At 42.2% G+C, this 27,964-nt stretch overlaps 2 protein-coding genes and 2 long non-coding RNA genes across 6 annotated transcripts; 2 read left to right on the forward strand and 2 right to left on the reverse strand.

Moving 5' to 3' along the window:
• Positions 1–2,630, reverse strand: cep20 (centrosomal protein 20). The gene is made up of 4 exons (XM_056372081.1): positions 2,403–2,630; positions 1,541–1,738; positions 1,083–1,167; positions 1–534 (listed from the first exon to the last, which is right to left on the reverse strand). The coding sequence occupies exons 1-4, from the start codon at positions 2,428–2,430 to the stop codon at positions 405–407; spliced, it is 441 nt and encodes a 146-aa protein (XP_056228056.1). The 5' UTR covers positions 2,431–2,630; the 3' UTR covers positions 1–404.
• On the forward strand, positions 1,139–6,389 carry LOC130166470 (uncharacterized). 2 transcript variants are annotated; one of them, XR_008827149.1, is made up of 5 exons: positions 1,139–1,256; positions 5,595–5,668; positions 5,811–5,954; positions 6,077–6,159; positions 6,263–6,389. It is a non-coding gene; the product is annotated as an uncharacterized LOC130166470 (long non-coding RNA). The 2 variants fall into 2 exon arrangements; XR_008827148.1 differs by lacking the exon at positions 1,139–1,256 and adding an exon at positions 1,756–1,957.
• Positions 3,133–27,841, reverse strand: abcc6a (ATP-binding cassette, sub-family C (CFTR/MRP), member 6a). The gene is made up of 31 exons (XM_056372082.1): positions 27,391–27,841; positions 24,229–24,405; positions 23,905–24,030; positions 19,541–19,678; positions 16,812–16,934; positions 15,608–15,669; positions 15,345–15,476; positions 14,156–14,362; positions 12,681–12,858; positions 12,278–12,439; positions 12,085–12,177; positions 11,298–11,501; positions 10,266–10,412; positions 10,044–10,131; positions 9,421–9,490; positions 9,195–9,321; positions 8,929–9,105; positions 8,657–8,824; positions 8,243–8,426; positions 7,998–8,082; positions 7,786–7,903; positions 7,436–7,643; positions 7,007–7,317; positions 6,511–6,710; positions 6,277–6,403; positions 6,036–6,137; positions 5,786–5,932; positions 5,498–5,656; positions 5,168–5,334; positions 4,809–5,003; positions 3,133–4,542 (listed from the first exon to the last, which is right to left on the reverse strand). Exons 1-31 carry the CDS (start codon positions 27,430–27,432, stop codon positions 4,434–4,436), a joined length of 4,533 nt encoding a protein of 1,510 aa, XP_056228057.1. The 5' UTR covers positions 27,433–27,841; the 3' UTR covers positions 3,133–4,433.
• On the forward strand, positions 7,560–8,158 carry LOC130166471 (uncharacterized). 2 transcript variants are annotated; one of them, XR_008827150.1, is made up of 3 exons: positions 7,560–7,696; positions 7,780–7,927; positions 8,021–8,158. It is a non-coding gene; the product is annotated as an uncharacterized LOC130166471 (long non-coding RNA). The 2 variants fall into 2 exon arrangements; XR_008827151.1 differs by having other exon boundaries at positions 7,780–7,881; positions 8,021–8,157.
• Positions 27,842–27,964: the final 123 nt, after the last annotated feature.

Here is a 27,964-nt window from a genome sequence, read left to right on the forward strand (position 1 = left end):
TAGTGTATAAATATAAAACATTTATTTTAACAATGAAAGGACAATATTAAAGCATCAAACATTTGTAAATTGAAATAGAACGTAATCTCAATTTATCTCTGTCTGAATTATCAAGAGAGCGAGGAATATGGACTAACGTAAGCAGTACCACCATAAGTGAAATTGGTGAAACCGGATATTAAAATCAAAACAGGTAAAGGCCATTTGGGGTCATTTGGCAACTTAAAAAAACAATGCAATACTTCCTGCATTCACATACCACAATTCTTATACTCTGTGCTGTAATGTAAGAAGATTATGTCACCGAAGTCCAAGGAGATGCTGCAACATCTCACGTCATGTATTGGAGCGTCAAAGCATCTTTTCAGTCCATGCTATTTCAGTATTCAGTGCATTGTCAGTTTTTAAGCATCAGTTCCAGGCACTGTGTTGCTGCCAGTGGGAGCAGTTGGCAGAGAGGCACCCCGCAGAAACACCTTCCCTCCATTGTCACTACTGTTCAGGAAGTGGGACACTAAGCCATAGAGAAGAGGTCTGGAAAGTAAAATGTGGGAAAAAGTAAACTTGTAATTAACATTTTTGCATTTTTCTTTCTCTCTCTTTTTTTGGTAGCAAAGGCAGACAGAGATAAATGGTCTGACTGATAGGGTCCTCGTGGTTGATGGTTACAGTGGTACATGCTCTTTCCAATTGTTTTAATTATGGGGTTTTCAGTTTTCCCTGTTGGTACACAAGTGTTAGGAAGAGAAACAGAGTGATATGAAAATGACACTAGCCAGGCTATAATCCCTGATGCATCTGCTGAGTCACATGTGCCGAACTAAGACCCCCAGAGAAATGTAGACTTTCACAACACAAACTGGTTGTAGTCATGTTTTTCCAAAGCAGGGGGGACAAGCTGAAATTATTCAAAGTCTCAAGGTATTTCAAAATGAACCTATGATGATGGAGATGATTCACAGATTTTATGAAATTATCATCCTATAACTGATCATACCCCTAGAGAGTTCAGTAAATCTTTGAAATCTGTGTTGGATAGCAGACTGGTCAGCTATTTCCCAAATCCTGGCTTACTCACTTACACAGACTTGGAGCTGGTATCCTCTGCGACTCTCAGCTCATTTGCCAGGAACTGTCTGTCCAAGGGAGCTTCGGGCTGGCCTGATTCTGGGAAAACAAACAGTGCTGAGTTTAGAAGTAGTACACTTTGCTCTACAATAGTGATTGGTTTCAAAACAACAGCTGGAATCTGAAAAGTAAGTACTTTCCAAGTGTTATAGTGCGGCTTTCACATGAAAACATTTATGCATTTAAAAAAATGGCACTTCTTTTACTTAATTTGAAAGAGGATGATCCCCAAGTACATAGTGTTTCCAACAGTGTAGCAATATTAACCAATGTATCAATCCTTGTGTAACACTTTAAGTGACACTGTACTGTTGGCAAATATGCTGCATCAGTTCATCACAGCTTTGTGGTCATGTTACCCCCCAGTGTGTGAAAATACTATCTGTGCTTCGGCTTTGTTATTTCCACCCACCTGCTGTCAGTACTGACGCTGTGTACCGGTACTTGTTGAATTCCAGGTACTCCCGGATGAGTTCATTGATTAGCAGGTTTTCGTGGGACAGCGGTGGGCGAGGTTCACGCTGGTCATCCAGGGCGCTGAACACCTCCGCCCGGATACGAGCCTTCAGCTGGCCAAGCACACCGCGGGACTCCAGCGTCTCCCTCACGGCTAAAATGTTCACGTTTTTACCGGATTAATATGATAATCAGGCAGGTTAAGTGGCCCTGTGACCACAATTAATGGAAGGCTTGACATTTTTACTTTTTAGTTACTTAGTAATTAGCAAAACTACAGAGCTCTTCAAATATGATTTATACTACTATTTGGATCTTCAGAGACTAGACTCCAAATCGTAATGCATAACTAAGCCGTCTTCACTTAAAAACAGTGTGTATCACAACTTCATCACAATCATCTTCGGCCCAAAAGCCACCAAGCTAACGTTAGCTAGCAACCGTTAACTACGATAGCTAGCGTTTGCGAACAATGGGAAATCCATAGAAAAATAGACTTGTATGATTTGTATTTGTTTTTTAGCTGTGCCGAATTGAAATGTACATTTTAATTATAGAGAAAGCGGTGAGTCGTTTAAAGGCTAACATTTGCCTTAGATTTAGAGCCAGTTTGTTAAGCTGAATTGTCAAACTTTTGAATGGAGACTCGTAAACAAGGGCGTCATGTTGTTATGGTTAAAATAACGTTAGCTAGCCAGTGTTAGTAGCTGTGGAGTAACATGTGCAGCGGCTTGGTCTGTCGTTTATTTGCTTTTGTTTAAATTAAGACTATAATAAGTAGTTAAGCAACAAAATCAGGAAAGACAGTGAGCGCTTACCACATTTAAGTTCAGTGATGGTCGCCATTGCAACAAGTGTAAACAAACGACAAACTGCTCCTGTTCATACCACAGACTTCCTGCCATCTAGTGACTGAGTGTAGTAACTACAACTACCTGGATCATGAAACCCTCACAGTATGTAATATTGATTATTATTTAAAAATTAACAACCCTTAAAATGAGGGTCAACACTGTTTCAATTACAAAATTATGATTGGTGAAAGATAGTTAAAGCCCTCCTCCACTGTGTTGGATATTGTCACTTGATTTTGATGCTTGTGCTTCACTTTGCAGAATGATGTATGTGCAGAGTGCACAATAAATGTAATTTCAACTATTTAATTGATCATAATAATTTGACACAATCTATTATGTCATAGTAAAATTCTTCGATGTCTTAAATATGTGTGGAGGGGATCTCTAAGATAAATGTAAGTGCGTCAATCACATCCTGGTCTCAAACATCAAAACGTGGCCATTCATATTAGCCCACTACTATACCATAAGATCTGGATCACTTATGATACAAAAGTGAAATAGTCAGTACATTCAGCTAAACAATCCCTTCAGTTGTGCTTTCATTTCAACTTGCCTTATTTATTCATGAGTATTATTTTTCAAAACATTACTATTTCTATATTTAAATGTGTATTTAAAGGGCTTCCTTAAAGCAAGTATGTTTATGCATTTTATGCCAAACTCCCTTAAAAAGACAGTTAAAGCATGATTACAGACTCAAATAAATTTTATTTATCCAGCATGATGTATGGAACAAGACAGTACATTAACAGTAAATAGTCAGTGAAAAATGAACAAGCTTGTTATAAAAAGTATAAATATAATACAATCCTCAAAATTTTAAGGACACTTAATACATTTTGTCATTTGACATAAATAAACTATAGGGTTTCTCTCAGAATATATTGTCTAAACCAGTAAGACAAAAACAGTAAATGCCTCTTCTCTTTGAAAAGTTCATTGGGTTCTTTCTTTGAATTGAGAGTAAAGGTCAATGTGGACTATATACAGTCTGTCATGTCAGCACCAAAAGAACAATACTGATTTTTTTTCTCTTCTCTACAAATGTGTGTATGGCCTGAGTTAGTGTGGTGGAGGCAGAGAGACAATCACACAGAGATTTATCACCATTGTTTTGAAGAGGCATTCTCTTCATTCACGGTGGTTTTCACTACCGGCATCAGGTTAAATCTGACCAGCAAGGTCTCTATTGACGTTTTTATATGTTTACTTTGACAGAAATAAACAACAGCCACAACATAGTTGGACGGTCGCTAATGCCTTGGCTCACTTCAGTGTTTTCCTCTTCTTCTTTGACATATAAAAACGCTAAATTGGCTGCTTTGAGCTCAGATTTTGACGGTTGCGAAAACCTCACTTCCCCTGCGTTTGCCAGAGTAAACCTTTTGAAGGTTAGTGTGTCAGAGTATTTCCTGTCCCAGTTTCTGGGACAAGAAGGCAAAATAGAGTTCTATCAATTTACAATTACAATAGTGCCTCTTTTTTGGTATACAAGGCTAAAAAAAGTATGAGTAAACATCAACATTTAAGCCTGAGAGAACATCAACAATATGTCATGTGCTTTATAAACACTTATAAAAACTACAAAAATAATATAGCTCCCATTCATAAAGAGAATGACAATCCTTAAGATTTGTAGTACTCTTTCATCCCAGCCTTAGGCTTAATCCTTTCATGGAATAAACTGACTCCACTACTCTATATACAATATTTATAGCTTGGAGAGCTTTCTTTTGAATGTTCATCATCTGAGGTTCACAATGTCTCTTAGGACAGTGTTTCTGTGTGTTTTAAAAACCAACAAATACTGTAGGGACTGCGTCAGCAGCTGCTCTTGAGATTCATCAACAATGCCCTCGTGGAGAGGCGCTTTGAGCTGCCATAAATCTTGGAATGGCCCAATTTAACATGTGTTGGAGAGCCACACAAATAAGGTGCCACATCTGTACACCGGGTCACCAGCACCATGGTACGAAGCTCGACGACCCCCTAGACCAGCCCAGCTTCCCGGCACATTCGGTAGAACTGTCCCCGTTGTGCGATGAGGTTGGCTGGAGAGTCCATCTCGGAAATGTGGCCTCTGTCCATTACGATCACTCTGTGAAGCAGCAAAAAAAGGAGGAAGATGAGTTTTAGATCCAGTACCTTATGATTATGCATTGGTGAACTGTAGAGTTGCAACTTAGCAGTAATTTTTTTTATCAGTTGTTTTGTCTGTGTTGTCTGTACAGGTTCCCAGAGTCAAAAGTAATGTCTTTCCATGGTTTATTTTGTCTGAGCAGGTATTCAGATCACAGTGATAGGAAACAAAAGCAAATCCTCACATTTGAGAAGCTGTAGCCATCAAGTATTTGGTATTTTTACCTTGTGTAGTCCATGATAGTGTTAAGGCGGTGAGCAATGGTCAGGACAGTGCAGTCTTCAAACTGCGTGCGGATTGTGGACTGGATGAGTGTATCTGTCTCCAAGTCTACAGCAGCTGTTGCCTCATCCAAAACCAGGATCTTGGTTTTTCTCAGCAAGGCTCTGGCCAGGCACACTAGCTGGCGCTGACCCAGACTATACAGACAAAGGAGAGTTGGAGAGGGATGGTTAGAATCACATATTAAACAAGGACTGGAGCTTTGCGTATCTTTATAATAATTTATTGGTGACCAACTAGGCAAAACAACAGCTAGTGGTTAATCTAGATTGCAACGTGTCATATCAATGTTGTCGTATACCTGAGGTTTTCTCCTCCCTCTGAGCATTCATGGTTGAGTTTGTCAGGCAGATTGGAGACAAAGTTTTTGAGGTGAGCGAGCTCTAATGAACTCCACACCTCTTCATCGGTGTAGGTGTCAAAGGGGTCAAGGTTCATCCGGAGGGAGCCTGAGAATAGAACAGGGTCCTGGGAGAGAGGACAGCAGTTGTTATTCAACACTGTCCAGATTGGCAACAGGATTATTACAATTTGCAATGGCTTATTTTAGACTGGATAAGGATTGAAACTATTGCAAACAGTTTATGTGATAAAAGCCAGGGCTCAGTTTCTGTTATTACTACTGTCGTACCTGAGGAATGATAGTTATGCGTGATCTGAGGTCATGGAGTCCGATGTCTTCGATGTTGACTCCATCTATAAAGATCTTTCCCTTTGCTGCCTCTAAGATCCTGAAGATTCCCAGGGCAAGTGAGGACTTCCCCGCTCCTGTTCGACCCACAATGCCAACCTATAAAAAGAGGTTTGGAGTGAGAATTTATGTATGACATGATGCTGCAATTTAAGCAATTCAAAGTGATCCAGGATTAGGACCGGTGAAGACTTCAAATATTGTTTTGTATCACACAAAATGACTCACCTTTTCTCTTTCATGAATATGCAAGGTAATGCCTTTCAGAGCCAACTCGAGGCCTTTACGGTACTGCAGCCCGTAGTCCTGAAACTCTATAGTGCCTGTCTGGGGCCAGGCCAGGGGCAAGGAGCTGCCTTCTTTACTCCAGCTAGCCTAAATGAGACAACAACAAAGGGTTAGTAGAGAACAAAAAAGCCCTCCGCCTGCACAGTGGTGAATTTAGTGGATTGAATGTGTGTGTGCCGGGAGCACTGACCTCTTTAACAGTGTCAGCATACTCGTTGACTCTCTCCACAGAAACTATGTTGTTTTCTACGTCAGTCCAGGATCTCACAATCCAGCTCAAGATTCCAGTCACCTGCGATATCCAAGGCAATGAGGTTTACTTTAAATCATTTTATTTGATGATTTGATGAATATTTCTGTTGTTAATAAGATGCATACTGGGACACCTCCACTGTTACTGTGTGATTGTGTGTGCAGGTAGAGGCTCTTACCTGGAGGGAGTGTGACACAGCCAAACCAACGATGCCCGGGCTCAGTGTGTTTTTTCCCATCACAGAGAGAATAGCAGCGGCTAAGACCACGCCATTACCAACAAACTCCAGATTGACTGCCAGCCACCTGTGGATGTAACAGTGATTTAGTTGTGGGCAGGCAAATGTGAATCATGACCATCCCCCTGAACTGTTTAAGTTAAAGCACTTTGTAATTATCACATATAATCTCACCGGGTGGCCACAAATCGGGGGAAGTAGGACGTCTGATTGAAGTCGACCCTCTTATTGGCCTGCAGAATGAACCTCGACTGCTCCCCGAAGGCCCGGATGACGCTGGCGCCCTGAACCGTCTCATTGAAGTGGGTGTAGATGGGCGAGCGGCTCACAGCTTCCAGCCTGCGCAGCTGACAGGATGTGGCAACGTAGAAGCTCTGTAGTCCACAGTGGAAAAGTAAAATACCAGCTTTAATGAGTGAAACCAAGAGGGAGCGCTGAGGGCTTTCCCATGATTCATAGTGAATGTGTGTAGCATCTATGTCAGCAGGTGGGGAACAAAATACAAGTGAATGGCAAAATCAGCAGGGTTGGTTTTGGAGCCCAGAGCTTTCCAATAACATACAGTAATGGAACGGCGCTTTTGCTAAGCCGCCTTTAACATAATGCTCTCAGACAAAATAAAGATCAGAGTCAACAGTGGTCAGTTTAAATGTCAGGGGGGAAAACGTACCTGGACAAAGGCGTAAAGGAAGGCGAGAGGAAGGATGATCACGGCTGCAAAAGGTGTCGCCATCAGCACAATGATGCAGACCTCCATGAGTTTAAAGACGTAGCTCAGCATCATTTTCAAACCATCGGGCACCATACAGTCGATGGCGTCAATCTCTTTGGCAAAGCGGTTGAGTAGGTTGCCACTGGGTGTGCTCTCAAAGAAAGACATCGGAGAGCGCAGCACGTTCATCAGCAGGTCCATGTGCAAGTGGCGAGATGCGATGATGCCGCAGATAGAGATGCCGACGGTTGTACCGAAGATGGCGATACCTGAGCAGCGGGGAGAGATTTTTGATCACACCAGAGTCGTACGTCAACAAACCACTGTGAACCGTTCAAAACATTTGTAGTGTTTGTCCAGGAGGACTCGTAAATTTAACTGACTGACCTTGCACAAAGCCCAGAGCCCCAAACACAGTCAGTTTCAGGTCTGTATCAATTTGGGTGCCGTTAACAACGGGGTCATCAGCCCACATACTGAGCCAGTAGTTGTAGGCCAATGAGGCCCCCTGCTGAAAGGCATACAGGAAGACGATGGGAATGATGATGGCCAAGCCGATGGTCTTGAAGTACTTCTTGTACATCTCCAACCTCACCTGTTGTAGAAAAACAAAAAATACCAGTCAGTCTCAAGGATTCAGAGAACTTGGTTTGTCTTTGTATCAACAGTTTTATATTTTTCATCTACATTTATTCAATTAATCATCTATTTATCTATCTATCCATTTTCAGACTTACCCTTCCGGTGCGGGCCTTGTCAACCACAGTCAGCTTGCCCAAGTCCTCTGGTACCTGTTCCTGGTCTGCTTCAGACACAGGCTCCATATTCTGCAGGTTGGTATTAGTGGTGTCTCCCCTGGAGAATATGGAGAGGTCAAAGGTCAGTTTCATAAAAAGGATGCTTGGGATGCCACACATCTTTATGACAGTTTACACATTTGTTTACGTACCCAATGAGCTGCTCCTGTGACAGGTCTCTGGAGAATGGCATGAAGTCGACCATGCTGAGGCGAGCATTGGACCTCCTGGAACCAGCTACAGGAAACGGACATGTTAATTGCACATGTTAAGTTTTCTTTTCTACATACTATGAGTTTATTTATGACAAATCTTTTATACAAAATAACAAACACTAATTGACAAAAGCTGAAATAAACAGAGCAGCGTCTTTTGAATTGCTGAAATGTGGCCTCACCTCTCTGTATGGCGCTCTCTTTTCGCTCTGTGTTGGCAAAGGTGTGGATGAAGTCAGCAAAGGCACCGTGGCGACTGAGCAGCTCCTGGTAGGACCCGCTCTCTGTGATTTCTCCATCTACCAGGACGAGAATGAGGTCAGCCTGCGGCAGGAAGCTCATCCCATGGGTCACCAGGATGCGAGTCTGTATAGCATGCCACACAAGTCAGAAAAATAAGATGTAAGCACAATCCAACACCAAATTGAGGCTTTCTTAAAAACAAAAGCATCAGCAAAGTGGTGGTTTCTACATTATGATAACAATAGCAAGGGTCATGTGCTTGTAAGTGGTTTGGGTGTCATAAAACCATTGGATTGTTGCAGCTGAATTGAAGAGGCTAAATTGCACATTGTGGGTTTTGCTACATGCATTACCTTGTCTCTAAGGACTCCTTTAGGGCCAATGACTTTGTCAAAGATGTGCTGACCCACATGCGCATCAACCGCAGAAAGTGGATCATCCAGCATATATACATCAGCCTTCCTGTAGACAGCCCTGGCAAGGCTCACCCTCTGCTTCTGCCCACCCGAGAGGTTCAGTCCCTGCAAGAACAAGATTATTAGAAAATCTCAGACATAACTTAGCTGATTTGGAGACAAGAAAGAATTTTTCATTACTTCTTTGAGAAGTAGAAAAATGTCAATACCTTCTCTCCAATTTCTGTAGCATCTCCAGCAGGAAGGATGTCCAGATCGGGCAGCAGTGCGCAGACTTCCAGCACACGGTGGTACCATGTTTTCAGCTTCTCACGGCCAAACATGATGTTGTCTTGGACTGTGGCGTTCTGAATCCAGGCCTGCTGGGGCACATATGCCACAGAGCCCTGCGAAGACAGAGAGAGACTGTCAATATTTATTACATTTAACCCACAAACTACGAATAGATCTTGCACATGGAACATAAGGTCAGTACCTTGACAGTGACTTGACCACTTCTTTTCTCCGTTTCACCGAGCATGGCGGACAACAGAGAGGACTTTCCACTGCCCACATGTCCCACCACAGCAACAAGGGAACCTCGTGGCACACGGATGTTGATCCTGTCAACAAAGAAGTGAAATTATCCATTAAGTCTCTCTTGATTTGATAGGACATTTTGTTTTTTTGGTTCTTTTTTTTGTTTTTTTTATAACTCACACCTTTTAAGACATGGAGGGCCCTCTGCAGACCAGCTGAAAGTGCCGTTTTCTATCATCACATCTTCCCCATCTAAACAAGAGAGAAAGAGTGAGTGAAATAAACAAAACACTGAACACAGGACATGTTCATTTAACCTGAGAGACAAACAAACTTTCAAAACAAAATTCCCACTTGAAGTTACTTGTCAGAGTGCAGTCTGGGCATAATTACAAGTGAATTTGCTTAATCATGCAAATTACAGAGCTCTTGCTTTTTCACAAGCTGTCTTAGGAAGTGTTGACAGACTACAGACAATAGAGCGCAGCATTTTCTTTTATTTCTCTATGATTCATATGTCTGAATTCATGCTATGATTTACGTTCAACCACTAAATGGGAACATCCTATAATTACCATGTCTACCAGTCAGGCCTGGACCCGGGAAGTGACAGTGCACATGATCCATACAAGACTGTGGTACTCCACAGATATAAACAACAAAATCTTGTGGGCTGCTTATGTTATGACAGCCCATGATTTCAGGCAGTATGGGAACCAAATTGAGGAAATTGTTCAAATTAAACAGTGAAGTATAGTAGTTTATTCATTCAGTGTAATATTTTATACTTGGGTGGGGCTCCTACCAGAACTCAATGTAGTCTTTGAGACGTTGTCCACTTTCAGTTCTTCTGAGCACAGGTACTTTCCCAGACGTCTCAGTGAAACCATAGCCTAAAACAGAGTCCGTGGTTAGTTAACTGACTTATATCCATCATACGGGAACATGAAGATATACCTGACCAGTCACCAGGGATGGAGAAAATATCTCAGAGCAACCATAAGTATTAAAGTGAAATGTCGCCTACCTGCATGGTTGTGCTTATTGCGAATGGCAGCTGACTAAGTGGGGTCTTAAGGATGTTGATCAGCGCCATGGAGACGAAAACCTTCTGTGCATCCAGGACGTTTCTGTCATCCAGCATCACGTAGACTCCAAACATGGCAAAGGCAATCTTAGGGTAAAGACACTAAATGTTACCTTTACAGGCAGAATAATGCGTGATGGATCATCTTTAGAGCCACAATTTAAAGGATATGGCTGGCATTATTCTAAATTTTTGTAATTGTCAATATATCCCGTGAAAAGACCAAAACCAACAGCAAAGCATTAGTCTGTCTCTTGGTACTGTCTGACTTCGCTGCCCTGTCTTTGGCACTCAGCCCACTTTTCTTGCAAGGCAATCTTTTTTTTTCCTACACCGGTCACAAGTACTATCTCAACAACTATTGGATAGGTTAAAATAAAGTCTCATACAGACATTCATGGTGCCCAGAGGCTGTTTTCTAATGACTTTGGTGATCCCCTGACTCTTCCTGTGCGCCCACCATGAGGTTGGCATGTGGTTTAGAGAGAAATGTCTGGACAACTGTTAGTCGGTTTGCCATGACTACAAGTTTCTTGTAGACTGGTCAGTAAACAGCTGTTAACTCTAATGCTGGCTATGTAGCAATAGCAGAATTTATGAATAGCTCATTTAATCTAGCATCACTATGGGTCCAATGGATCCAGTACTTTGGTTTATGACATTCTCAGCAGCCTCACCTTTAATCTGCCTTTAGTGCTAATTAGCAAAATGTAAAAGGATGCCTGCTTAACATCAGCATCTTAGCATGCTTTAGCTGTATAGTCTTGTTGGACAACAGTGAGGTCTATGGAGTAGAGGAATAAGCTATATCAGGTTTTGGGTACACATGCTTGTTAGCAGAATCAATGAATTTTTGGTTTTGGTGTTTCATGAAATTAACTGTAAGAAAAACAAATATCAGCAGCCTCCTCCTTTGAGCCAGCTTTAGGATTATCCTCTTTATTTGTAGCTATTTCAGTTTAGTGCTCTTACCAGGAACGAAGAGGAGTTGAAGGATGCAATGGAGATGGAGTAAAGGATCTGAGACTTTTTCAGGGCCTTGAGCTCTTTTTCTCTGTAGCCCAAAACCTGCTCCAGGAAGGCCTTCTCCCAGGCATAAAACTTCAAGATCTTTATTCCATTCAGGATCTCGTTCATCAGTCTGATGCGGCCATCCATGAACTTCATTTGGATCTCCTGTTGAACAGACAAAGAATGTTTTTTTTTTTTTCTTTTTTATGCATTTTATTTAAAAAAAAAAACCAAACCCTAATCCCAAACTGAAACTGGGGCACAGTGGAAAGACAATTACCAGACCAAAGCAGATACATACATTTGTAAACATGGGTTTGTCTGCGCTTGTTACAGCTGTAGTAGTTTTCCTGAACATCACAGAACTTGTTAAATTCAGTAAGAATTTATTGCTTGTTACATTTTAGTGATTTTTATGACAAGGAAACAACAAAGGGCCAGGAATGCGGTCACTGCATTGAAGCCTAAGTTCGATTAAATTGGCATCCAAATTTACAGAATCGTCTGTTGTTTTTCCAAAGAAATGAAAAATTATGTCTTCTTACTACCCACCCTTTCCTGTCATTGTTTTTCAAACACATTATATGGGGCAGACATCAAAAGGACAAGAGAGAATGTACGATCCAGGCCAAACACCCGCGCGGCTCTTCAGCCACTATCTAAACCAGCTGTGGCATCCCTGACCTAACATGCCAGATGTGAGGGCTGCTGGAGTGAAAGTGTGAAGGATTCCTGTAACAGGTTTTACCTGCAGCTTGCTTCTTTTCTTTGCAATGAATCCGTTGAGTGGAAAAATAAGGATGACAGTGGCAATTCCTGCCAAAGCTGATGGGCCAAGATGCTGAATAGAAGAAATGATAAAGCAGTGTCAAGGGCTTTTCAGTTAAATTGCATTTGTGCATGAATGGGAGGCATTGTGAAAATCCTGCATTTCAGCATACCTGCCAGAGGAAGAAGAGACAAAGAGCAATCTCGATAGGAGCCAGCCAGACGGCGTTGAAGTACACCACAAAGTCCATGAGCTTCTGAGTGTCTGCGGAAACCAGATTCACGATCTCGCCCACAGTGCAAGTCCTCCTGGCAGAGCTGTTTATCACCAAAGACTGGGTTGACAATAAAAGAGACAAAGACATTTAGCACTCAGCGCATTTTGTCCGATATAATTTTACACCCTCATAAAGATTTCAGATGATCATTCATCTTAGGTAAAAGCTGTTAATCACATGCTGTGTACTGCTTTCCAGGCTGGAAGCAGACAAGGCTTTTGTTTATGCCATTTAAGACGTAATTTATGTCGCATCTAGAGGTTAGCCGCTACATGTCCGTGGACACAGATCTACCCACCTTCCTGTAAACCAAGCCCATAACAGCTGTCTTCACCCTCATTCCCACTGTGAAGCAAGTGTACATGTACTGATGGTTGAAGAGGGACTGGAGGCAAGAGAGCAGGAACATAAGAGTCGCGTAGAAGTAGCCTTTCCACAGCGGAGCGTCTTCGTCTCTCATGAAACCCAGCAGAAGACTGTGGTGGAAGAGAAGGAGAGGATTAATACAAGATTATTGGTCGTTTGCACATGTTTTATTTGTTTGACCCTTGACGAAGCTGTATGAAAACCCTACGTCCTGTGTGAATTTCCCTGGAAAGTAGTGAATGATACAAATCACAGCAGACAGACAGGCTTTTACCCTGTCAACACAATTTTATTTATTGTGTTCAATCTGGTATCATTGGACTTTCATTGTGTGCCTTAAACCAACAGCCTTGAGCACTGCTGTGGCTGCTGTCTGACTGGTCCACACAAAGTAGCTCGGGTTGCACAACAGTGCTCAGCCTGTGGCCAGGCTGCCCTCACACTTGGCCAGCGGCTCCCTTATTGTGGTCTGATTGCATTTCTGCCATTTAGAGCCTCCTCTCCCTCTCTGCCTGTCCCCCATGCCGGAGCACAGAGGGCTGTGGTCTCGTCTACTTTTCTCGCTCACAGCTCCGTGACCATAATTAACACTTCCACTGATTCTGCGCTGTGCATCAACAACAACATTCCAGTCTGGCTGGTCGGATGGTGTGGCGGGTGGCGGGTCAGCCGTGACCTGTTTTCACTGTTGCCAGCTTCTGTTGTTGTCAGTATAACAAATCATTTAAAACAGAACAACGAAGGTGACATCTGAGGAGCTGCTTATACAGCAATATCTATAGACTGTGGTATTCCAGCTTTCCCACAATGTTTCTTTAAATTATCATCCCAGGAAATTATAATGTCTTTCGCTTAAATCTCCAAATTGAGCTGGACAGTTTCACTTCAAAAAAACACAATAAAACCTTTTTTTACTCAAGCCTGAATTGCTGTCCATCCAGGTAATTTCAGTCTGAGCTGAGGTTTGGAAGTATTGGCTGCAACTTTCCTTAATACAGCGTGTTCAATGCCATTTGGTTTGTGGGACTCCGAGCACTGAAAAGTTGTATGTGAAAAACTCAACAACAACATTTCTTTCCAAATATAATGACAGTTACTCGCAATAGTAATCTTCTTAAAAGCAATTTTATTTCGAATGTCTTGCCATCAAAGTCCAGCTGCCTGATTTCTATCTTTATACTAACATATGCACAACAATCACAAACATCTGTTGTCTTTGAAACCTAAAAAGCTTTTTGGGGGTTTTAGGGTTTTCAGCACCACAAAACCAAATCCCCCTGATTCTTATGAGACTGGATTGAGATACAGCTAATATTTCCAAACAGTGGCAAGTCACGCCACAGCTACTTATTGCCAGATTTCAACTCATGTTGAGACTAGGTTTATGTCTGAGCGCACATTTCTTACCTAAGCACTTGGGGGATGGCGAACATGAAGGCATCGTGGAATATGATACACAGGGTACCGGTTAGGAAGTATGGGCCGAACTTGCGTGCCAGGGTCCTGAGCAGAAAGAAGCCAGAGCTCTGCTCCTTCTGCAGCTTCCTGAGGAGCTGAGCCTGGTCTGGCAGTCTGCTCCCCAGCGCCACACCCGACGCCAAGGCCTTCTCCTGCCTGCCAGAGGGAGAAAATGCACACAGTTACAGACGAGACATCTGTGTCAGAGATGCCCCAACATGGTCCTGGCGCCTTTCTAGTCGTTAATGTAAAACAGACTGCTAGGTTATTCGTGCCATCAGTGATGGACTCAAGAATTCGCCAGCAGCGGTTAAAGGCATTATTCACTGCCATAATTATTGGACTTAACGACGGATGTTCAAAGCACTGGATCATGTTAACAAGCCTTGAAAATGACACAGTGCTCGTGTCTTGACGTTATGGTACTGTATGTCCTCAAGTGACTCTTTCGGACCTATTTTTGTCCCTGGATGTCTCTGATGAAGCATCCAAAATTTCAGTTCACCGCAATCATGGCTAAGTCATGCTCTGCTCGGGTCATTAATTCAACCAGCACCATGTTGACGTTTGACCACATTGCAATAAAATGGAACTGGTTCTTTGGCTGTTAAACTATGACAATAGTGAGAGCTGTACAGTGGATCACAGGCCTGTGTCAAAATAGCAAGCCATATGAGCCAGAGGAAACATGAGGGACATGTGCACGTCCTGCACATGTCAGTTCCTTTTTACATGAAGGTCAGTTCATTGTGAGGAGACCAGTTCTGTTATATCTTCTGTGGCTCTGGACGGAGCTTTTGTAAGTCTGAGAAAATAACCCGATGATTTCATTGAGGTTATGATGTCATCAAGGCGATCTTGTCTATGACTCGGATAATAAAGATTCATATCAGAAAGTCTGAGTTACGGAAAGATGAGTGTATAAATTGATAAATTCCACATGAAATGATGCTACAGGTTGCATTATGGGAAATGTAGGTTCCAGTGCTTTTGGAATACTTGTTACTAAAAGTCAGGCTATATTAACCTCTGCTGCTTCAGATTTGACCTTTATTCAATCGTGAGTCCCCCAACTTTATGACTGCAATACGAAATCGCCCTTTAAACCGTCAGATACCAAATATCTATGAATCCTCACTTTTGAATTTTGGCACATTCTGCTGTCCAGTCCTGTTGAAGCTCAGAGATGATCTTGTATGATGTGTCTTCCTCCCTCAGGGTCCACAGATCCTCTGCTGCCAGTGGGGTTCGATAACCTTTCACAACAAGCCTGAGGAGGGAGCGCAGAGATGATTCCCGCACGTAATCGTCATCAAAACACACACATTATTGTAAACAAGTAAAAACTGTTGCTGTAATGAGTCAGACTAAAAATAAGGGGGTTTTGAAGAACCATCTTACCCAGTGAACCACCAGAAGAGGATCTTTGACAGGAAAGAGGCATCTTTCACGGGACAGGGATTCTGAAACAGATTAAAGACCAGACTCACAGTTGTTTTCGCAGTAAATCTCTCACCACTTAAAGGCTTTCGAGAAGTACACAGCTTCACCGAGGCCAACGGTTGATGGTTGAATGCTGCGCTTGTGAGGGATGTGTTTAAGAATGGTAATGTGTGTAAACAACACTGTACAGTCAGGTGGTCCATTGTGGGGAGAGGAGGCCATGAACTCCCACAGGACAGAATAAATAGACCTCAGTGTTAGTGCATGGTGAAGATGACGTTTTGAGGTCTAGTGCAGACAGATCGGAAATGTGTCATCACAAACTGTCCAACAAGTGGATACACACACAAACACAAACACACACACACGAAAATACACACAAAGTTTGTCCTCTCATGCATTCTTTATGGCATCCCTCCACCCAGCCTCCCCCTCACCATGGTGTTTGCTCGCTTCATTACCAAAACTGTTGCTCTTCATCCCCTCACTTCCTCTTTTCCTGTGAGTAACTCTAACCAGAGCGTGGGTCGGAGGGGAGGAAGAGGAGGAAGAAGAGGAGGACACAACAAGGAGGGACCAATGGGTGTGTCCACCACACCAGACTGCGGCTTCTGCACCCTCAGCCTCCTCACTGCCGGCCAAGAGCCGGTACGGGACTTTTCCAGCTATGTTGTTTATCACCGGGGAAATATTACGTCACACGTCTGGTTGATTGATCAGAAGCTCATTTTCATTCACCTGTCAGCTGCCCAGTAGCAACTTGCTATTTTGAGCTTGAAAAGGTTTTTGTCAGGCTCATGTTTGAGGGGATGGTGAGATCTGTATTAAATATTGGCTTTGCTGTTGTGTGGTCACAGACTCCAGGCAGCGGTCATGATGTTATCCGACGCTGAAATGAGTGAGTCGTGTTCATGGTATGTGGGACAACATTGTCAAACACACACATGCACTCATTCACACAGGAAGTCAAAGTGGTGAAACCAGAGCGAGAGAGGAAGGAAGGCGGGAGGGAGGTGAATCACACCATTTCCTCCAAAAGGGAAAAGTGTCTTCACAAAAAAAGTTGAAAACCACAAGAGAGCTGCTAAGGCATTTTCTGTCATGGGTATTAGACCGGAGTGGACATTTCTGACGGAAGTGGGATACATTCTCTTCTGCTTACCTTTTCCAAGACGGTTTTTCCCACTGGAGGCTGGTCAGCAAAACAGCACAGGAAGAGCTGGGCAAGTTGGATTGTGAAGTAGGAGAAGAAGGCGAGGTAGCGTACAATGTCTGAGGCAATGCCCTGTGGAATAAACAAGAAAGCACAGACTAAGGAGGCTGCTATAGGGCTGAAGAATTCCCTGCCAGAATCTCTGAGTTAGAGTTCCTTGAGTTTATTTACTTTAACCTATTCCAGACAAGTTGTTCTTTTATTTTAAACCAAGGCCAACATTAATTGGCTTCATGGCCAAGCACATGCCACAGAAAAAAAAAATGTTTTACTTGCATCAAAACATAATGTTTTCAACAGGATCAAAATGTGCTTCGGTTGTTTCATCTCTTTCAACATTACTAAAGAAATCACACATCCTGTAGTATACTGCGCTATTTATCTTCACTGCGGCTTTGTGTGCAGTTTCACAACAGCACCAGATTCATTAAATGGCTTTTCCCATGCTTACACATTGTATAGCAGAGGATATGGTTTATACACTGAGATCACAGACACAATAAAGAGTATTTTGGACCTTTAGGCTAAATCAGGGTGAAAACCCAAAGTCTTTAATGGTGTACTTTATATAAATGAAGCAACAGTTAAAGCTGCCTCTCAGTCACGCGAAGCGGCCGTATCTGTAAATAGGGAGTTTGTGGTTTTACAAACCACAACCCATACTTTCAATAAAGCCAACAGCTGCGATATTAACCACTCAGAGACTTTTGTGAAATGTAGGACCGGCATGTTATTCTTGACATACAGAAATTGTGGGTTCTGGCAGAGGCATTGTTTACTACTAGGTCAACAGCACTGCCACAGCCAGTCTGTTGTGCAGCAGTATGGGTATGCAGTGCCCAGAAAGTTGATATGAAGGGGCCGATTGGATCCGGCCACACAGTGAAAAACAGGGTCAGGATGGCCGGAGAGTGGGTGGGAAAAATGTAGGTCAAGCAACTAAGAATGGGTCCACAAACATGAACTCTGTCAACTCGGGCCGTCAACACTGCAATGTAAAATACTTTCTTTAGAAAATGTCCCAGCAGCCTATAATATATAAATGTGAACTGACACAGCAGCAAGTAAAGTATATGCTGCACACACACAAGTATATATATATATATATATATATTATATATATATATATATATCTATAGATATATCTATATCTATATATTTATATGTCTGTGTGTGTATTTACATATGTGCTGTATACACACAGTGTCGTCCAAAAGTTGTCCAAGAGACGTTGGGATACGTGGGGAAAGGATGAAATGAGGCATAATCGGAAGGTTTTTAACCTCATACCTGAAAAACAAAATTTGAACCATTCCAGCCAAGAAATCTAAATTTAAAATTGTTTACAATGTCAAATTTGTAAAACAGATCTATTACTTAACTATTTAATGCCTACATTTTTAGAAGTCCGTCCTTAAATTTTACCTGAGCATAAGTTCAGCTCCAGTTCAGTTTTGAATGGATGTTGGGTAATCCTGTACTGTTTCTACTGCAGCTGTGTGGTTATTAAGGGAATATGTTGACATTTTGGGAAATACTTTTGTGCTGTCTTGCAAAGAAGACTGATAAAACTGATACCACTTTCATGTGCAGCTTAGCTTAGCATAGCACAGACACAGGTGTACAAAGGTAACAAAATCCACCTTCCAGTACCTCTGTAAGCTCTCCAGTACAGTTCAACTGTGGCTTTGTCATCTGCAAATCTGACACTGCAGCATATCATTTCAATTCTGTCTTTAAGAAATTATCCACCTGATGTTTACTGGTGTTATTAGCGCCCTTGATCTACAGTTGAACAGATGAAAAAAATCAGGGAATATTGATTTGGTTCACTGATTGATTGACACGATATGGAGGAGAAATACACGGTGGTCACGTGTGTATCCTTCGTGCACGTGCGGTTGAATGAAATGAAAACATCTGTGTCTAGATCTTAAATGGCCTCGCATTCTGTGTGGATGCATAGACTTCCATCTGGCTGTGTTTACGGCAGTGTAGGCCCATAAACACAGCGCTGACGTTCCTCTGGTCTGACCCTGGGCTGCCATGTCTCACCAGCATTTATCCCAGGGCCATCATTACTTTCCCCCAAGCAGTGTGGGAATGTCACACTGAAGACGATAAAACAGAAATATGGATGTGTGTGTGTTTGTGTGTTTTTATAGAAATGCAAATGTGACTACCCCATGGCTGTGTGTGCTTAAATAGAAACTTACCCCATACAACAATGATTGCAGTGTCTGACAGGAGACTCAGGAAGAAAAGGCAAACTTAAACACACACAGGCTTGACCAGAATTGGCAGTGTCATCCTCCAAAACTTGGTTAACTTTAGGTTACCTTGGTTAAAATTGAGGGATGAAATAGAAACTCTTTGCTGACACAGGATATATCTCAAGCTGTGTTGCTGGAGTCTTGTGTCTAGACTATGGGCAAGAGTAGACCTGATTAGATATCCCTGCACAGTGTTTTGACACTGCAGGTTCAATGAGTTCGAACCTGACAAAACACATTCACTTTGGTTGCAACTTACTCCTGATATACAATATAGAGAATACTGTGAGAAAGTTTTTTTATGATGCCATATACAGCACCGTGTGTAATTACATGGTGATAATATTCATGTTAAATGGTATGGCATGTTTATATTACATATTAATTAATAGGCTAACTACATACCTCATCCATAGCCAGCTGGATTTTAGCTCTGAGAGGCACCAGGGAACAGACGACGGCCAAGATCCAGAACAGGAAGAGGAATACAGAGGAACGACAGCCTCTTATTCTTTCCAACTGGATGATGCATAAGGCCAGGATCTAGACAGAAAGACAGAATTCACATGTGTGACTCTCTGCACAGGAGAGGGAATAAATCTGTTTTAGAGCCAGAGAGCAGAGAGCCAAAAGAGCTTGGAGCGACTCCACTGACAAAACCAAGGACAAAAAAACCCAAAGAAAAAAGTGATTTCCAAGTACAAATTGACTTTTATTATCACTTCTGAACTGACTTCAGGCTAAATCTTTTTTCTTCTTTGGTGAGTTTTTAGAAAAGTTGTAGTTGCACTGGGAAAATCTTCCTCGCAAGCTACCATTTAGTGCTACTCCCCTTTAATTCAATCGAGGGAAAAATAAAGCACTAGCTCCCTTGTATTAGCTGCCAGCGTCACTGCCAATGTTTCCAACAGAGCGCAAAGGATATAATAAGATTTCGGCTGATCTAATGCAGCTGATGGTGGTTTTAAGAAAGAACTTGGGTTTCTGGGATTCCCCTGGTTTCAGGCGCACATGTGATCTGGCAGACTTCGACATGTATGGTATGCCGCACGCCCTACACACACTTCTCAACATTACTATATACTTTACTTAAAAAAAAAAGCAAAACTCTAAATTGTGATGTTTTCTCAAAAATAAGACTGATTCAGTGTTTGGACACGGCTGTCTGTCCGTCCTCAGAGAAGTCATGCATCTGCCTTAGCACCACTATAATTGTTTCGTCTCTGAGTGGTTGGCCAAGTGAGACGTCACTTTGTCATGCCAGCTCATCGCCAAGTGCGGAGAAAGCGGGTTTAGGTTTCATAATGAGAACCACATTGGTAACTTTGGGATGAGCCACGGCACTGTCCTGTTATAAACTATAGTGGTCTGGTAATTATATACGTTTTTCGCATCAACAACACGATACACTGTAGGAAGAGAAGTGTGTGTTGATATAAACAACATCCAAGGTTCTTGTTTATTTGATGTAGTGATTATTTTATTTTTTAGGTCATTTATTTCTCCCTCATACTTGGTTCTTGCCAGTCCATCAAAGGATGAATACAGATAGACAGTCACTTACAATCATACCTATGGGGAATTTAGAGTCTCCAGTCAACCTGACTTGAATGTGTTTGGGAAGTTGGAGCCAAAGGCACACCTATAGGGGGGATGTGAACACCGGGAGAACATGTGAACTCGAAGCACACAATCGTCCAGGAATTTTATGTGGTTTTTTTTGTGCTTTACGAGTGGAAATGTCCTCTAGTTACTGGTAACTCTGTTTACTTTTGTACTTTTCTTTGTTAGTTTTTGAATGCAAGCAGCTTACTTTTACTTAAACATTAATTAACTGATTTTTTGCAACTTGTGGGCCACCCTTCGATCTATAGCCACCTTATAAAGTTGATATGCAATGATGAAGGTGACAGAAAATATTTCGTTAATATGAAATATTGATAAGTGTAGCTTTAATATTCAAAGTAAATAACAGCACTTTAACTTAAAGATGATATTTTAATATTCTTTTCGTCAAAAACTAGATTTTAGCTGAATATATATATTCCCATAATGCTTCTGGATCTTTTTCTCTAGTTTTGATCAACTCTAGGAGGACTACACCCTACTACACACAAGTAGTGTGTGTTTCTTACACTGGTTATGATTACATAACTATTAGGCTACATCTATCAGACCTACAGTCTGTCAGTCAGCAGTACCAAGCTCATGGCAAGAACTCTCTGTTCCCGACTGCTGGTACTTTACGTCCTGAGCTGATGAGGTTGAGGCTGCATCAGTCCAAATCCAAACCTTTATATAAGTGAGGAAAACATATAGCTGACCTTGGGTCAGCATCTGGGGCAAGGGCCCGCCTATTCCCGGCCTTCCGCTCTGACTCGCCATATTACTGCAAACCATCGGCCCATCTGTTTGTACAAGTCAGTGGGTGGAACTAAGTCCATCACTAAGCCCCAAATCAAAACCCTAACTTATAATTACACGGGAAGCGAGCGGTGCTGGGGAAGGAATAGGAGCTTTACGTCATGGTATTACTGATTATAGTCAGTGTCATGCTTGTACTTTTCAATAGTGACTATGATTCGAATGTGGGCTGACTGACGTGGTCAAAATTGTTCCCATACATTTACATGAGTTGAGGGCAACAGAACAAGTTGGTGAGAGCAACAAGAGCACAGTGTTCCAGGCCTGCGCCCAGAGAACTGCTGGTGGTGGGTGGCTACAATCAACATCTAGAAAATTATATCCTTTAATAAAGATAGGTCTGGCAAGTAGATTTAAAGATTGGTGACATGCTCGTAATATGATAAAGGAGATGGTTGTTGTCTGGCCCCCTGCTGTGATAAATGATATCCTCGAAATAAACAACGTTTTTTGAAATGTATCCCTCAATACAAGAGACGTCTCAGTGTATTTTTACCCAAACACGTGCTGGTATTTACTCAGGAGTCTGAAAAGACCACAGGTGGTCAAGGCTGTCTGACTTGGAGAGAGTGAGACTGTGCAGGACCTGTATGAAGCTGCAGAGAGAGGAAGCTTTGTGAGTAAAGCTCTACGGCTCTGTGGGTCAGCTTTAAAGGCTCACTGGACTTCAGAAACCCTCTCTATCTCGGCTCTGCGCCCTTTTACTGCATTGTAATTCTTATACCACTCCTGCCCAGGATAACCAGCATTTTAAATGTGTCATGCCACCCATGTTGTGAGCTGCACCCCTCCTCTGTTTATACCTACACATCAGTTAAGCCTAATTTAAAATCTCCTGAAAATGAGTGGGAACGAAACATTCAGGATCATTTCTGTCAACACCAGCCACTGAAAACATTTCTGTGATTGCACACCAGCCCTTATCTTCTATAAATAATGTTCTGTAGCCCACCTTACATACCACCCTGATCCAGGTAGGGAGGGCCATTATGGTTTGATTCAAGATGCTTTGAGGGAGAAAAGACAAACAACATTTGTAGAAATTAAAGAGCTCACCCAGACAGCATAAATTTGGCACGGATGTTGCACTGATTTGGATCAAACCATTTTAGCTGTTTGAGCTGTTTCTACTGTGCACACTGTGCATTTCGGATATGTTTCATTAATTCTAAACCTCTGGGTGAATGTTGTGTCCTTTGTCTTTTCTTCCTGTCTGTAGAGACATTGCAATTAAACATGCTGCACCTTAAATACAGTTTTGGTCAGAACAATGGCGCGCAAAGAAGAAACTGGCGTCAGAACTTCTCGTCCAACAGCATACCTGTAGTACGTATACAAAAAGGCTGAATCCCTCTGTGTAATTAGACTAAACATAGGGTACAATTGCATGCCATCATCTTTATATTCAGTGGTTTTGTGTTTTTTAAAGATGAATCAAAAGGTTGGAGGAGATTCATACAATTAAAGCACATGATTAGTCAATGCACTTTCACCACTTGCATGAGTGGACAAGCACTAACCATCGCGCCGCTCTCACTTTATGACTGATTGGCCTGTAATCTGCGATGTGGGGTAAATATATACTTTAGAAAAGAATAGGTCATGCTGCATCTGAAATATTATAGTTTGTATGAAAAATTGTTTCTTTATGACATGGCACCTAGAAATCAGATTTTCATTGCACTGGAACTTTGCACATACGTACACTAAGGTCCACATCAAATAGTAAGTGATGTCATGACATATGTATTCTGCACCCTGGTGAGTGATGGCCAAACACAGGCTGTGTTTTCAGGGTACTGTAATATTTGCATTGCCTGCAACACTATAAATCTCTCTCTGGCTATGCATCTTTGCGCCTCAGTGTCTGGCCAACATACTGCACGTACGCTATATATTCTTTCATGTGTTTGCACGTTTACATGTGAGCCAACAGGACACATGCTGAAATATTCCCCAAACTTCTCAGTTAGCCAGAGCAATGCAGCAGGGATGTAAAAATGTGCAATGGCTCAATAGTTTAGGCTTTTTTCATACGCAAACAATGAACCCATTGAGAGTTTAGTGAACTTTTGCACAATTACGCAACTCCTTTGCATTCACTGTGCATCACCATAGCACAATCTTGTTTAATAACCCTTTCAAAACTTGATCAGGAATAAAGCTTGCTTGATTGTAACAAGAGACTTATGATCAAGGTTAAAGCCCTGTATCATAATTGCTTAAATATCACATATAATTACATATCAGCTGTATCTAGAAAAATAATAAAACATGAAATTATACTTTTTAAGTCCAATTTGGTCAGTTATAGATGTGTGGGTAAACACTATTGTTATATTTACCACAGTCATGCTGCGTATGATGGGGCTGAGTAGGAAGACCATGTGCTGCTGGATCTCCTGGCTCCTCTCCAGCAGAATATAGAAGAACTCCACAAAGCCAAAAGAGGCCAGCAGGAAACCCAACACCTGAACAGGGCGGGAGAGTAATGAGAGACTGATTTGAGAAACTTTCTGGATGTACTGTCGCATTTGCTGATATATTTCTGTTGAAATTGGGGACGTTGTTGAGGAAAAATAGCAGTTGTTTTTGCTGCTTTCAGTCATGTGAAAAACCTTACATACACAATACACTGAAAACCGGCCAAAGTCTGTGTGAAGTCTTACCATCTTGGCAGTGCAGAGGCACGACATCTGAATTCGCCCGCGGTCATGGCAGTAGAGATGAAGGCAGTAGAAAGGGGCCAGCAACCACAGATAGATACAGGGAACCCACACCAGCACTGTGTTCTGGAAACACTGGGTCAGGTCTGGGTTGGCTGTGTACCATGTGCGGTTCCAGTCCTGCGACAAAGAGAAAACAAGAAAGTTCAGATCAGTAGAATAGACTTAAAGGGTCAAAAATTGAGGTCAAACTGTGAGATTATATTCATCATCTGACAGACAGAGCTGGTGAGGGCTAAGTCAGAGAGAACCCAGACTTGGTGCAGGTCCTACGTTTCATCCATCAAGGCAGTGGTGAGTGAAACCACAGCAAGTTGACAGAAAATGTGTTTGTGCCCAATCCTCAGACGGTGTGAGTTGGAAGAGGCCTTCTTTTTTTTTTTTGGCTAAAAAACAGAGTCCGTTTTGGGATTTTTCTAACCTCGTCTCTGGCTTGTTTCCTAATTGGAGCAGGACAGTGTAAGTTGTCAACACATTAACTGTGAGGTCAAGGTTTATACTAATAAATAAACCTATAAACAGCCCATGCAGACGAGGTGTTTTGGGCAAATGCTGCCAAAAGTTTGAGATTATGTAACAGCAGCAGCAGAACCAGGATAGGTTGTCTATCGTTTAAAAAAAAGAAAAAGAAAAACACACGGAGCTAAGTGAGTTGTTGTTGTCTTGCTTCCCTTGTTTATCACCTCACTGGCCCTAATGAGGGGCCGGGTGTCTGGCTGCGCTAACGAGACTGCCCTGCGGAGTCACCACAGGAAGTGGTTTAAAGATTCTAGCATGACGGCGCAGTCTGGCCCTGCTGATAGACTTCCAGCCGGGATAAGGGAAAGTGGCCACAATTGGTGGCAACAGCAGGATCATTATGTAACAACTGTCTGCCCACATCCCCTGATGCAAGTGAGCCACGGCAGGTGAGATGCACTTCACACGGACGGATGCTGCTGCAGCTCGGGGCTTCATGTCTCAGCATGAAGACTGATTAATACAAATTCCCCATCAATCGCTGCCGCCGCTGGAGCCGCAACGGTCTGAAGCACGGTCTCACTGTAATCTGCCTGTTTCAGTTCAAATCAAAGCTACTACCTTTTCCACCACAAGTAGACAAGTAGTATGCCCACATAAATCTTCATAACATACCTGGTTATGGTTATGTAATAAACGCACCATTTTGCACATACTTCATACTAGTGGTCTCTGTGAGCACTGATGTACCAAAACCTGTTTAAGTGATGAATCTCTTGAGAAGCAGTGAGTGGGAGGCTACTTTCGCAGACCCTTCTGACTCCTGCGGTCAATGGCAGGCAAATGAACAGAGCACTTTTATGTAAGAAATCCAACTTGTCAAACACACTCCAAGCTTTTTCTTGTGCATTCTGCTCAGTACTTATCCTGTTTCTCACCCTCAGCTGAAGTGGCTGCAATAAACTAGTAGATGCCAACAGCTTGGGTGCTGCAAGGTGTCTATTTTTACCTAACAAACACAGGGATGTGAAAGTGGAGAAAAGAGAATTTAACTGTACAGAAAAATGTCCTTTTTTTTTACATCCTCTTTATTTGGTAGAACAATCCAGTGCCTAAAAGGCCCTTGTAGTGAAAATACTGCTAATGATGAGTTAAACAAGTGAAATCTTCCAATTAGCTGTGAGTATAACAGTTTTGAAAACAGCATTATTCACCTAATGTAAGTATGTAGCGTGTACGAACTAAGGACTGTAATTTCAGAGAGCATCGATCACTCTCCTGACAGTTTCACCACCACCTGTTGTTCAAATTACAGGATGGCTTGATTTAAGGTGAAACTAAATACAATCTTCCTCCTGGACTGTACAAGCTCAGTTCATTATCAAAGCCATATAAATCCCCAGCTATACCTTACGGCTTTGATTTATGAGTCAACAGTGACGTCTTCCCACAAATATGTAAAAGGTTGATTACTACAGATAATAAGTGAGGATACTCAGCAGCCAACATGGGACAAAAACATCTTTTAAAACACCCTCAGTGCTTTGCGGTGGATGTTATGTAGCTAACAACATCATATCTGTACTTTGAACTTTCATGACAAAGCTGGGCCGCACAGGATGATACTCAGTTTTGTTTCACTTCCTCAACAAAGTTTAATGTCCGTTGCTTTTGAGGTTTTGCTGGGGCAAAAACAGAGAAAGAGCTGTAATGAAAAACAGAGAAGTGGAGGGATAAAGTGGGGGAGGGGGTTTTTGAGGCAAGTTGGGACCGAGTGCATCCAGTCATTTTTGGCGTTCCAGCTGGATCGCAGCCATTCTTCTATTTTCGAGCCGGGATTCAGAATGTGGAAGATTGCTAATTTACAAGACTAATAAGCCTTTCCAAAAACAGCAGCTCATTCATGTGACGCAACCTCACTTCTCAGCATCTCAATGAGTTGAATCATAGAGCAGAGTGACGGTAAATGCAACTCTGACACACACCAAAGGTAAATTCTCCCATTCAGACTTGCCTTTAGAATTAATTGCTAAAGCACTCGCATATGTACAGTCTGTGAACTGAGAAGGTCAGTGTGTGCTATTGTGAGTTTCTTACTGTAATGCTGAGTGCTGCCAGTGAACCCATCCCCCTATCTACACACAGCTTTAATATTTCTCATTCTATTATTGACTTAAATTCTCAGCTGGCCAGTAAAAACCTGTCTAATGCCAATGAACAGTGTAACTAATGGCCAAGGACCCATGGACAGCATGCTAAAGTGGCTAGTGCTAATGCTTTTAATCACTGGATCATATTAATTAATTCTCATAAAAGACGTTAAAAAGACTAAGTAAACATAAGATCATAATGGCCGCATTGTGTTATGCAAGTTCAGTTTCCATCAATAACAGTGGAGGCTCATTATTCAGCCTCAGAAAGATAAAAACACTGTTTAATATATATATTTAGTAATTGATAGATATAACTCTTTTCCTATATCACCTGAGCATCAAATTTACTACAACAAAACTTCACATTATATACTCAGACTCATTATAACTGAACTGGATATGGCTTTACATGATCTGTTCTTGGCAACAAAAAAAAAGACAAACTCAGTCAATAAATGTGATTTCAGGGTCAGTGAACACATCACAAACTCACCCACAGAGGGTCCAGGCCACTCAGTCTGCAAAAGGCATCCATCCTCCCGCTTGCTCCTTCCTCCCTGATGCTCCACTTGTTAGGATCGAACAGCCCTCCTGCTCCTCACGCTGGGTAGCACACACACTCAGCACCAGCACCAGTGTGTGTTTGTATGTGTGTGTGTGTGTGTGTGTGTGTGTGTGATGGGATGGAGAAAGAGTAGCCTGCAGTATGTGTGTCCTTATTAGATCTGTCCTCTCTCGCTAATGGTCGTACTTCTTGGGTTAAGCCGGTTCCTGCTTCTCTGTCTGGGTGGCACACTCTGTGTTTATAAGTGTGTGTGTTTGAGTGTGTCTGTGTGACTTTTCCTTCCCTTTAATAAAACATCTTCTCTCAATGAAACTCTGTGTCTTTCTGCCTCGCTCTTTGAACTGCTGCTGCCCTGAGATCCTGTGTCTTTCTGACTCTCACTCCGTCTGCCTGCTGTTTATGAGTGTGTCTCCTTGTTGGGTGGGTGGAAATATTTCTCTCTCTCTCTCTCTCTCTCTCTCTCTCTCACTCACTCACACCCCTCTCTTCGCTCCCACATCTG

This window comes from Seriola aureovittata, chromosome 3 (genome assembly GCF_021018895.1).
Source record: "Seriola aureovittata isolate HTS-2021-v1 ecotype China chromosome 3, ASM2101889v1, whole genome shotgun sequence".
NCBI classification, from domain to species: Eukaryota; Metazoa; Chordata; class Actinopteri; order Carangiformes; family Carangidae; genus Seriola; species Seriola aureovittata.